Below are 10,822 nucleotides of genomic sequence, written 5' to 3'. Positions count from 1 at the left end.
GGGAAGAGTGTTTTAATTATCTATTTTTGTGTGTGTATATATATGTACAAATTTTGTTCCCTGTGACTTGGTAAGTGATCAGCTAATTGATGTGTGGAATCTATAGAACCGGTTAGCAGATAACCAGACTAGTTCATTAATTTATTTCCTTGAATACTTTCCAATTAAAGCCATTTTGTTAATAAATGATCCCCCTAATGGGAAGTCTATGAACTGTCCACCAGGCCTGGTGTGAGAAGGACTTGCCTTGTTTTTCTGTTTATGCACAGCTTACTGCAGCTGGAGAGAAGTCTAGTCTCTGTCAGTCTGGGAGACAGTCTCACAGGGTGCTGGAAGCTTTTCCCCCTCAGATGCCTGGGGAGTTGCAACATCCTTGGACACTTCCCTTCTTAAGCACAGCTCAGCAGGGCCAGGTCTGCCAGGTGTCTGAGCTCTCAAGGAGACTCCTGAGGACCCAGGGTGGCCTGCTAACACTCTGCAGATGCCCTACAGCAGACCCAGCCCCATCTCTGAGTTTGTGTGAGGTTTCCAGGCCCAGCTACCAGGAGTTAGTGACCTTTTTTGCTTCAGAATTAAAATGAGATTTCTGATGATCTAAATACTATTTTCATGAATTAAACGTTTTCCCTGGTGTTCATGATGGTTATAAAGCACAAGATATCACAGAATGCATTGTTTTAATAAGAAAAAGCAATGAAAACATCTGGCTGGATGGCAGTAGGTGGTCTGAGGCTTTGCAGATGTTCTCTGCAGAAAGAATCTGGAGAGAGAAGTTCTGAGGCTGCAGATGACAGTTGTTCCTCTGCATGTTTCAAGTATGGTTCAAGAAAGCAAAGTTTCACAAAACGCTGAAGATGCTGCCCATTTTTCATGGTAACCCCTGCAGCCAGACATCACTCTACACAATCTTCATCTTCTGTCAAAAGACACATTTAAATAAATAGCACCAGCTCAGTGTCTGGCACAAACAGGTATCCCTGCAAGAATTAAGTCCTTTAGTCAGTCGAGAAAACAAAAAAGGCCTATAAAGTAAGGCTGCCTGGGGAACAACTTCCTGCTGCCGCCATGCACCTGACCAGCACCACCGAGGCCTTCGGTGGAGACGGCCTCTGCTCAGGCCCAACACAGGCCAGCTCAGGCCACGCGGTGCCCTGCTCGTCCTCGGGGATTTCGAAGATGGCGCTTTTGAGCAGTAAACCTCGTCCTCCTCCAAGGTGGCTGGGAAGGCGCTCTGGTTCCCAGGCTTGGCTCCGAGCACGTCTGGAGCGGCAGCGCCCGCCGGGAGGGCTGCGGTGTTCCAGGAGGCGAGTGCCTGGGTGCCTTCCGGCCCAGCGCGCCTTCCCGGCTTTGGGAGCCCGGGCGGAACCCACGCCCCGAGCACCTGCGCTGGCGCTGGGGGGCGCGGGGGGACGGACCGCGGACCGGAAGTGGCGGACCGGGCAGGGCCTCGCTTCCTGTGCTGCGGCGCCGCCTCGGCGCTATGGCTGCGCTTGGCCGGCAGGTGAGGGCGCCACCGGGACCGGGCACTGGGTCGCGGAGCCGCGCCGGGCAGGCCTGGGGAGCGGGTGGCGGGTGCCTAGGCTCGCTGGCCGGCTCGTGGTGGGAGGGGTCTGGGGGACGAGTTTGGGGTTTCAGGCAGGTGATGCCCGGGGGCTTGGAGACAGCTGCCTCTCCCTCCCCGGCTCCCGCGGTTACCGCGCAGTCCCGCAGCCTGGCGGGCGCCGGCGTCCTCGACCCTCGGTGAGCCTGGGGCTCCGAGGTCGGTTCCCGCTTTGCAGGTGGCTTCTGTCTTACAGGTCCTCGGGGGGCGACGCCTAGTCCCACTCTCCTGGGCCTGCTGGGCCAGGCGGACTTCTCATCCCCCCGAACGGGGAAGGACTAAACATTCGACCGCTTCCCTTGGAGGGAGCCTGGAGGAGGCGTTCCGTGCGGGACCCAGAAACTCTGTGCAGCCACCGGGGTGCAGCACTAATCCTGTTCAGTGCCTCCCTGAGAAGCAGAGCACACCTGTGGAGAGTGGGTCGTTAGAGCCAGAAAAGGTCATCAGTTCCCTCCTGGACATGGGTTTCAGTGATGCCCAAGTCAAGGATTTGCTCAGCACATTGCCAGGTGCCAATCTTCAGCAGTTGCTGGACATCATTTCAGAATTGATACTCCTGGGTCTGAATCCCGAGCCTGTGTGTGTGGTCTTGAAGAAGAGTCCCCAGTTACTGAAACTGCCAGTGGTACAAATGAAGAAGCGCTCCGATTACCTGCGAAAGCTGGGCCTTGGGGAAGGTACAGGGTGCAGATTTTTGTGGTGTGAGAAGAGTCAGAGTTGGGGAAGGAGGAGCTTAAGGTGTGATGGCTTAGGAGAGGTTTCTGAGGGAGAGTTCAGTGTCCCAGGGGAGACTGTTTGCAGCCTTTGCAGAAGCCATTGCAGAAAGAATGTGGGGAGATTAGGAGGAGAAGTGAGAACCGCGGCCAGGGCAGGCCTTGTGTAGTGTGTTGATCTAGGATCTCTTGCTTCCAGGACAGTGTTGGCACATGGTCTGTGTTCAGTAGGTTACTCTTGCTGTGTGGTGCTGGTCTCTCTGTGAGTGTGCATATGTGGAGGCTCTGACATGCAAGCCCACGTGATGTGTTCTTTATGCTTTGTGTATTGTAGGGCTGAGGACACCATCGCTTATAAAGACCGAGAATCCAGGGGAACCTGAGAGATCCTTCAGGTTCCTGGGAAGCTGATAGAATGGCTTCTATAGCTGTCCCCCTCCTCCAGTGGTGTTTACACCTCAGAGATCCTTGAAGTTTTTTGGGTCACTTTAAGACCCTTCTGGAGAAAGAGGATGTTGTCTGCTTCAAGGACCCCAACCACTTTGACCAGAGATGTTCCATTATTATTTTTTTTTCACTTCCTAGAAATTTTTTTTAATTGAAAAGGAATATTTTTGGGTCCATTATTTATTAGGGTCTATATGGAATTCTTTGTCCAGAAAATAAACAAGAAGGTAGTCTTGTATAATTCTCTTAAAGAGTAATATGAGATACTAGATTTAATATGGTATGTGCTATGGTTATTAATTAGCAACTCAGCATAGCTATAAGAAATGAAGATAACACCTAAACTCCCAAATCCATTTCTCACTTTTTAGTAAGACAGTGTTTGGGAAACTGAAATGTTTAAAGAAAGTGACTTTCAGTTTCTAGTTATTGAATTTTCCTGAGTGTTTCCTGTGAAGACCATATACCCTAGTTTGCCTGGGATAGTCCCAATTTAGACCATCTGCCTTTGTGTGTGGTCCTGGGGACTGAACCCAGGGTGCTTTACCACTGAGCCACATCCCCAGACCTTTTTATTTTTTTATTTTGAGATAGGGACTCTCTAAATTGCTGATGCTAGTGTGGAACTCACCGTTTTCCTGCTTCAGCTTCTTGAGTTGCTGGGATGAGAGGTGCTGCTGTGCCCCTCTGTACAAGTCATCTTAATGCAAGGCCTCTCAAGGCCTCTCTCACTCCCAGGTGACCTGGTTTGGATAGAACACATGGTCACCCTGTTAGGGCATTGTTGTTTGTGGTTGTGTATTGGGAACATCTTTCTTGTGTTCTCAACATCATCATTATTGTTATGGAAGCCTTTTCATTGAGGTCCGACTCCCAGGTCTTGAGAGTGCTGGTGGACAGTGCTTCAGTGATGGTTTTTATTAAACAGAGAAACCACAGTCTGTAGTCCCACCCTGAGGAAGCCAGTTTCCCATCTTGCTGTCTGATCTTCCTGGTGAAACCCTGTAAAATTCTTTTCTAGGTGAGGAGGGCAAGAGGAGACCTAGAACATGAAGCTAGCACCTTCAGATGGGAAGCCAGAAACAGGCGGGGAGGTGGGGTGGGCTGTGAGTCTAGAAGTCATTTCTGTGGTGAGCTGGAACAAGCACTCGTGCTCTGGGGAAGGACCTTCCTCCTTCTTCTCCTGCAGGCTTCGGTCAGGGCTGTTGGAGCTAGTCCTTGGTTCTGGCATACCGTGAAATTATGTGCTGTCCTTTTCTTCATGTTCTTCAGGGAAACTAAGGCGGATGCTCCACGGTTGCCCTGAGGTCTTCACCATGCGTCAGCAGGACATTGATGACATTGTCAAGTTGCTCAAGGAGAAGTGCCTTTTCACAGCTCAGCAGGTCACTGAGATTTTGCACAGATGCCCCGGTGTTCTTCAGGAGGACCCCAATGAATTGGAATACAAATTCCAGGTAAGCACAGCTGCAGCAGCCAGCAGGAAGGGCAAGGGTTTGGGTGTAGTGAGGTTGGTTCTGTGTGTAGGGAGCCTCTGAGTGGACAGGGGAAGGGCCTCTCCATGACATCCTTGGTCCCAGGAAACATGCTGCTGGTTCTATTATTCCTCCTTTCCAGATCAGACCAGCTCTATTTCTTCCATAATAATGACATTCTCTGAGTCCTAGGTGGGTATCCAAAACAGCTATGAAACAGCTGAAACTTTCCTTTCCTTAGAACATATTTTTGCAGTTGATTTTGAAAATGTAATTGTGATAATTGGCCTAATGTTTGAGTAAGTTATGACAACTTGGGTCGGATTCCTGGGTGCTTTCTGAGTCTTGCCTGCACTTTCCACACTCATGGTCCTCCACGCGTATAGCCTCCTCCTGGGTTTGTCAAGAATAGTGTTATTTCTTCCCCACTAATTTACTTTCTGCTGCGTTTTTCTCAGTATTAGATTTTGAAATCGCTTTGAAAACCATCAGTTTCCACACAAGGGTCAGTATAGTAGTGAGTTTCTGCTGTTATTAGTCAGGCCTTTCTTTCTCAGTGCTCTTAGAGTGTGGTTTAGAGTGTGTGGGGAGGAGCCCTCACTGTGTGTGTCTCCCAGTATGCATACTTCAGGATGGGAGTCAAGCACCTGGACATAGTGAGGACTGACTTCCTTCAGTACTCAGTAAACAAGATCAAGCAGAGACACAGCTACCTGGAGCGCCTAGGACGGTACCAAACCCCTGACAAGAAAGGGCAGACGCAAATCACTAACCCTTTGCTTAAGGACATTCTCAGAGTGTCAGAAAGTGAGTTTTTGGCCAAAACAGCCTGTTCTTCTGCTGAAGAGTTTGAGGTTTTTAAAAAGCTCTTGGCTCGGGAGGAGGAGGAGCAGGAAGAGGAAGAGGAGCCTGAGAGCAGCACATCTGAGGACAAAGAGGAGCAGCTGTGACGAAGGATGGGGAGCAGGGCCTGGGCCTGTCAGGGGACATGCACCTTTTCCAAGCCTTGGGAGCTTCACTTGGACTTTCTCAATGTTTTTCATTCTAACACAGGTCTTCTAATGAAAAAGTCATTCAGACCGCACAGGATGCCCTGGTGTGGTCTGTCACCAGGTTTTGTGGGAGGCACTGTTCTATCCTAATAAAAGGCAACTTTTAAAATGGGACTCAGTACTTGCAAATTTGATTTGATTTTTCCTGTCTTAAAATGTCAGTGCTAATACCATGAGGGAGTGGAGGAGGGCCTGCTGGCTGAAGAGTCCTTGTGTATGTCCTGTGGTGATAAAGGTAAAATCAAGGCCATAGTACATCATAGCACTTTATTTTATGAAAACAAGTAGCAAGTCTCCATAAAAATACTCCTGTTTTTAATCCAAAACATCTCATTGCTACTCAGTTGCATTCAGTGTATAGCAGAATGAAAGGCGCTGCTGGTGATGTGTTCTGGGATTGTGCATGGCTTCTGCAGGCCCGCAGAGCTCCAGCACTTGTCGCTGAAGACCCGTCCTTCCAGCTCAGTCATGTTGGCTTTCTGCCAGCTCCTGGTGGTCACTCCAGGCCTGATTCTCTGACCTGTTGCTCATGCTGCCTGCCAGAGTGATGGCCTGGAGAGTGCTGGCTTGGGAGGGGCTGGGGAGCAGGCTTAGACAGTCATACCCCACTGCGCGACCACAGGTTCTGAGGACCAGAGGAGAAGAGCGCAGGCCCAGGACTGCTCGTGGATTTGTTCCAGAGGGCTCCTCAAATGCCCAGGGTGTGGACATCACCCTGGGGAACAGGGGTGTGAGGAGCAGTGTGACATGCTGGAAATGGGGTGAGGCAAACTCTGAGGTAGAAGCCTGGCATTGATGGTGCGAGTGTTCAGAGGGCCCAGAGGACTAGGGCCTCCTAGAAGGTTCTCTGTTGCTTTTCCTAAGGGTACTGCGAGGACTGGTGCTACAGAAAGCACCTTGGGTCTGCTTGGTGGCATTTGATTAGTCACATGACACCCCTCTGATGCTTGGCCTCGTTCTTCTCATGTATGTGAGAATCCTTCAAGGCCACAGTGTTCACCTGGCGGTGACCTTGATCCTTAGGACAGCTGGAAGTCTTGGGAGACATACTGGTTGCCATGACCCTGGTGTAGGGTGCTGCTAGGATCTATGGACAGAGGCCAGGGATGCTGCAGAACACCCTGACATACAGGGAGCCCCACACTCGTGGTCAGCCCCAGGTGTCAGTGCCAAGGCTCAGAACCCTGCTGCAGCCTGGCTGAGCAGAGTGCAGCTAGCTGTCTGTGAGGACTGCAGGAGGTGAGTGACCAGGCTGTGTTCCTCCTTCAGAGTGGGGTCGTGGCAGGCCTAGGCTGGGTTGTGGGGGTCCAGTGCTGAGGTGTGGAGGAGCCCGTGCTCTCCACGCACCACGGGGTTGGACTGCAAAGAAAAGCAGTAGCTGCTAGTGGAGGAGGTCCTGCTAGGGAAGGTGCAGGGCCTGGTCAGCTGGCCCTGGCCTATGGGTCTCCACAGGGAGCACATGAGTGAAGGCAGTGGGTAGAGGGCTGTCTGTGGCTGTGGGTGGACGGGGAGTGCAGGTGCTCACTGCTCTTCACTTTGTGTTATCCAGTGACCATCACTTTTTTGGGCCCCATGAGAGCTGAGAAGAATCCTAAGCCTAGCATGATTAGATGGGCCGCTGATCCCCAGTGCTGGTGGCAGACGGTGGCCTGAGTGTGATTAGAGGGCCACTCATCCCAAGTGCTGGTGGCAGACGGTGGCCTGAGTGTGGTTAGAGGGCCACTCATCCCAAGTGCTGGTGGCAGACGGTGGCCTGAGTGTGGTTAGAGGGCCACTTATCCCAACTGCTGGTGGCAGACGGTGACCTTGGCATTTGGATTTCCTTGTTCTGGTCCCATGTGACCTTTGCTGAGATGGACTTGAAGTGTTTCTGAGGAAGATGTTAGTCTTAAGAAGGACATTTTAGAATAGCAGTGGCCACTCCCTGGGATGTCTGGGTGGACTGTAACCCAGACACAGTCTGGTAAATTCTTTTACCAGACACTCCACCTGTGTGGCCTCAGTGTGGGTTGACAGCGTGACAGCACAGCATCCTGCTCTGTCTCTTGTTGAAACAAAGACTCTGAGCTAACACCCGGGTCCAGGTCATGGCTGGCTGGGGGCTAAGGGTCTTGGTCTTCAGGGTGGTGGAGAAAGTCTCATCTCCTATAGTGGGGTGACCTTGGTCCTACTATTTCCTAATGATCTGGGGTGTCATGTAGAGGGACGGTGATGGGCCTGGTGCTGCAGTGGAGGTCAGCCTGCATGTCTGTGGACTGGCTTCTGACTAACTGTGTCTGGGGCCATTTGTCCTTGGATGTTTGCAGGGCACAGTAGGGTTTTTCTTGAATCATTCTTCCTCCCTTCTGAAAACAGCAAACTTCATAGTGCACAGCTGTGCACACTTTTCAGTTAAATCTAAAATGCACCTCTTCAAAGAATGCTTTGATAGACCCCAGGAGGAAGGAGGCCTCTGCCATGATGTGACTGTGCTCCATTTCTGGTTGTGTCAGTGGCAGTCCTCCACTGAGAAAGGGGGCCTGACTGCTCCAGTTGTGCCCACACTGCAGGGAGAAGACAGCTGTGTGGGGCGGTGCTGGGCGCACACGTGCTCTATGATGTGTGGTAGGCTGTTTCTACCTGGAGGCCCCAGAGGTCTGCTCTGGTCATGAACTAAAAGGACCCCTGCATGTGGTCTCGCCCAGCCTGCCCAGAGCGTTCCTCTGTTACCTTCAGACTGGCGAGAAGACCTTGCTGCTTCAAGGTGGTGTGCCTTGGCTTTCTGAGGAGGGTTTTTTTTTTTTTTTCTGTGTAAGTCTTCTGTGGGTCTTTGGAGCCTTGGTGGTGACTTGTCACCCAGGGGATGGCTTCCACTACATGAGGCCAAAGCCTAGGTGACCTCACAGATCAGAGGTCCACCCTGTGACTATTCTTTTGAGTGGAGCTTCAGGGAAGCACAGCCACGCACATTCAGCTGCACATCCATGGCTATGCTGCAGGGGCAGAGCTGAGCAGTGGCCACAGAGCCTCTGATCTGCAAGCCAGAAGCATTCACTGCCCTGCACAAGGAGTCTGCCATCACGGTGCAGCCTGAAACTGTCCAAGCTCCATTTTAGTAGTATTGAACACTTCCACCTCCAAATGCATGGACCATGTACAGCATGAATGATGTGCAGCAGGTAGGAGGATTCACCTTGTCTCCACTTCCCCACTGCCCACGTCTGTGGTAGAAGTCTGTCCTCCTCCTGGTTCGGGAGACCTTTCTCACACTGGAATCTGAGGGCTGGTTTCTAAGCACTGCGGAAGTGATGTTAACGGCCCCGCTAGGCCAGCTGTGTGGAGGATAGACCATGCTCAGGGATGCCATACCCTGCGCTAGATCGTAGGTGCTTCAGTGACTCTTGGGGGCTGATGTGTGTACAGGCCTGGCCATCTGTTTTCTAGAGGCCTGAGGCCAGAGGTCACAAAGGGAACTGACCCATCCAGGGCCTTGTTTCTGTATGCTTTTCAATCCAGTTATTAGAGCTCATCTTCCTAGGTTTTGGAAAATCCTAAGGTGGGTGGAGTGCAGTGAGCTCGTCCCGAGTCCTTTGAAGGATCAACAGATCTAGACATGAGAAGAGCACCAGGCATGCCCTCCCTGCTGCCCTTTGAGCCCAAGCCTGGCCTGAGTGCAGGGAGGCAGGGCCTGGAGTGGGGGAGGACCTGTGCCCACCCTGGGAACCTGAGCGGGCACTGGGTTCTTAGACTGGCACCAGCAGGTGGCTGCCCCTCCACCCACCTCCACAGGGCACCGACCAGACTGCTCTGTGTTGAAGGAGTCTCCATGTGGTTCCTGGTGGCCTCTGAGTGGTGTGCTCCTGTTTCCTGCTTGTGTTTGCCCCAGCGTGTGGTAAGAACAGGTGTGCTCCACAGTTGGTGATCCATCATTAGCTGGGGGTTTCTCATTTGTTTCTATGGAAATGGGTTTGCTAGGTGAGCTTTTAAAAAGATGCATAATATTTCAGGAGACTTACTGCCATGCAGATATTTCCCACCCAGAAGGTGTATGTGGGCTCTTGACCTCACCAGGGTTGGACCGCCTGCAAGCCCTCCACTGTCTGTCTGTGTGTCCTTAGAGGCAGAGTCAGCAGGGGAGGTGGTGCCCAGAGTGGAAGGAGCCCAGCACTGTCGGCTGCTTTTGCAGAGAGAAGTCCCATTTGAGATGGGACCCTGCTGCTTTCGAGGTCTCCTGGGGGCCCGGGGGAGCTTGTCTTTCCCTCAATGTGTGAGCCAGCTGGAATGTTCCTTGGCTTTTTAGACGTTCTGTTTTCTCAGCCCAGAAGTCAGGACCTGAAAGGGCCCATGACCACAGAGCCGCCCTGTCCCCCAGTGCTAGGAAGGCAGGCTCTGTGGGCTCCTGGAGAGGTGGAGCTGAGAGCTTCATGGGGTCTCGTCGTGTGGCCCGGTGTCTCCACAGTGTTGTGAAGAGTGTCAGTGCTCCGTAAGAACCAGCAGAGTGGCGTGGAGGGAGACAGGGGTTGGGTGGGATTTGTTTGCCAAAAGAGTTTGGGTAATACTGGATTGAACAAAGGTAAAATTTCTCCCATCCCAGAGTTCACGATGCTTAGAATTCCAGTGTCTCATGTGACCATCCTGGTCGGAGACCGTCTTCAGGATTTGCCAAATGTTTCTTGACTAAGGCCTCCATTTTAGCTTCCAGTATAATACCATTCTGGGGTTTCCCCAGAATTCCTCAGCACCTCAGGCCCTCCCTCCATGCGGTCTCCTCCCTCCTGGTGCCGGGTGGTCTTCCAGCTTTCTGTGAGCCCCTGTGGCAGCTGCTCCATGTTCCCTTGAGAGAAGGTAGGATATGCCCTCAGCCCAGAGCCTCACTTCCTCCTGGAGATGAGTCTGGGTCTGCTGGGAGGCCTGAGTCAGGGCATCCTGAAGCCACCTGGCCTGAGGTTTAGCAGGGCCTAGGGAGTGGCCGCGCTCCCAGAGGCCCAGGGTAGGCGGGCTCCTCTCCCTCTTCCCAGCAGCTCTCAGGGCACAGGGGAATGGTACCTTTTGTTTCTTCAGTGTTTGACGGTTACTTTGTTTCCTGAAACAACTAAGAAAGGGCTTAATGAGAAGGAGACTTCTGTGCCCCTAGTCCTGCCTCACTCTGCCCTCTTGTTCATGTGTTCCCTGCCCCTGTCTGGAGGCCGTGGCTGTGGAAGGAGAGGACACAGCCTACCTGGGGAGGGCGTGGAGAGTGGGGGGGTGGGCAGGAGGAAGCAGGAGTGGCCTCGGGGTGAGGCCTCATACTCAGGCTGAGCAGCGCCGGGGCTTAGTCCTTGGCCAAGCCAGCAAAGGTGTGGGGCCACAGTGGGTCTTGAAGAATGAGACTGAGATTGGGGCTCTGATTTTGAAAGCATATAACGTTCTCAGGCACTTCTTTCAGTAAAACCCCAAAGAGTACTTGTGAGCACCTTGAACCCTTTGGGGACGGAACCTGGGTGTAAATGAGCAAAGGTTAAAAAGGTCTTTTCTGTTTCTGTTGTTGTGCACTTGGCCTGCCAGGAGTGCTCTATG

The 10,822-nt window shown here is 52.3% G+C and overlaps 2 protein-coding genes across 20 annotated transcripts in view; one reads left to right on the top strand and one right to left on the bottom strand.

Annotated features, from left to right (window-relative positions):
* The first annotated feature begins 1,384 nt into the window (after positions 1-1,384).
* Positions 1,385-5,401, top strand: Mterf4 (mitochondrial transcription termination factor 4). 2 transcript variants are annotated; one of them, XM_013364901.4, is made up of 4 exons: positions 1,385-1,501; positions 1,797-2,109; positions 4,033-4,217; positions 4,853-5,401. In XM_013364901.4, the coding sequence occupies exons 1-4, from the start codon at positions 1,481-1,483 to the stop codon at positions 5,183-5,185; spliced, it is 852 nt and encodes a 283-aa protein (XP_013220355.1). In that variant the 5' UTR covers positions 1,385-1,480; the 3' UTR covers positions 5,186-5,401. The 2 variants fall into 2 exon arrangements, with proteins under 2 accessions (XP_013220355.1, XP_005339691.1); XM_005339634.5 differs by having other exon boundaries at positions 1,797-2,277.
* A 139-nt stretch (positions 5,402-5,540) lies between these two features.
* Sned1 (sushi, nidogen and EGF like domains 1) overlaps positions 5,541-10,822 on the bottom strand; it is a 66,934-nt gene continuing 61,652 nt past the window's right edge. For 11 of the 18 annotated variants that reach the window (XR_013424485.1, XR_013424482.1, XM_021719625.3 and 8 more), the window contains one exon: positions 5,541-10,358. Coding sequence is in view for 15 of the 18 variants with exons in the window: in XM_021719625.3 (XP_021575300.2) it covers positions 10,324-10,358 (35 nt within the window). In the remaining 3 variants the exon portion in view is untranslated. The remainder of the gene's footprint in view (positions 10,359-10,822) is intronic. The other 7 variants (XM_078018420.1, XM_078018427.1, XM_078018422.1 and 4 more) reach the window with 4 other exon arrangements.

The sequence above is a fragment of the Ictidomys tridecemlineatus genome, chromosome 7, assembly GCF_052094955.1.
Source record: "Ictidomys tridecemlineatus isolate mIctTri1 chromosome 7, mIctTri1.hap1, whole genome shotgun sequence".
NCBI classification, from domain to species: domain Eukaryota; kingdom Metazoa; phylum Chordata; class Mammalia; order Rodentia; family Sciuridae; genus Ictidomys; species Ictidomys tridecemlineatus.
Note: the sequence above shows the minus strand (reverse complement) of the source record. Positions and strands in the feature narration are given on the sequence as shown.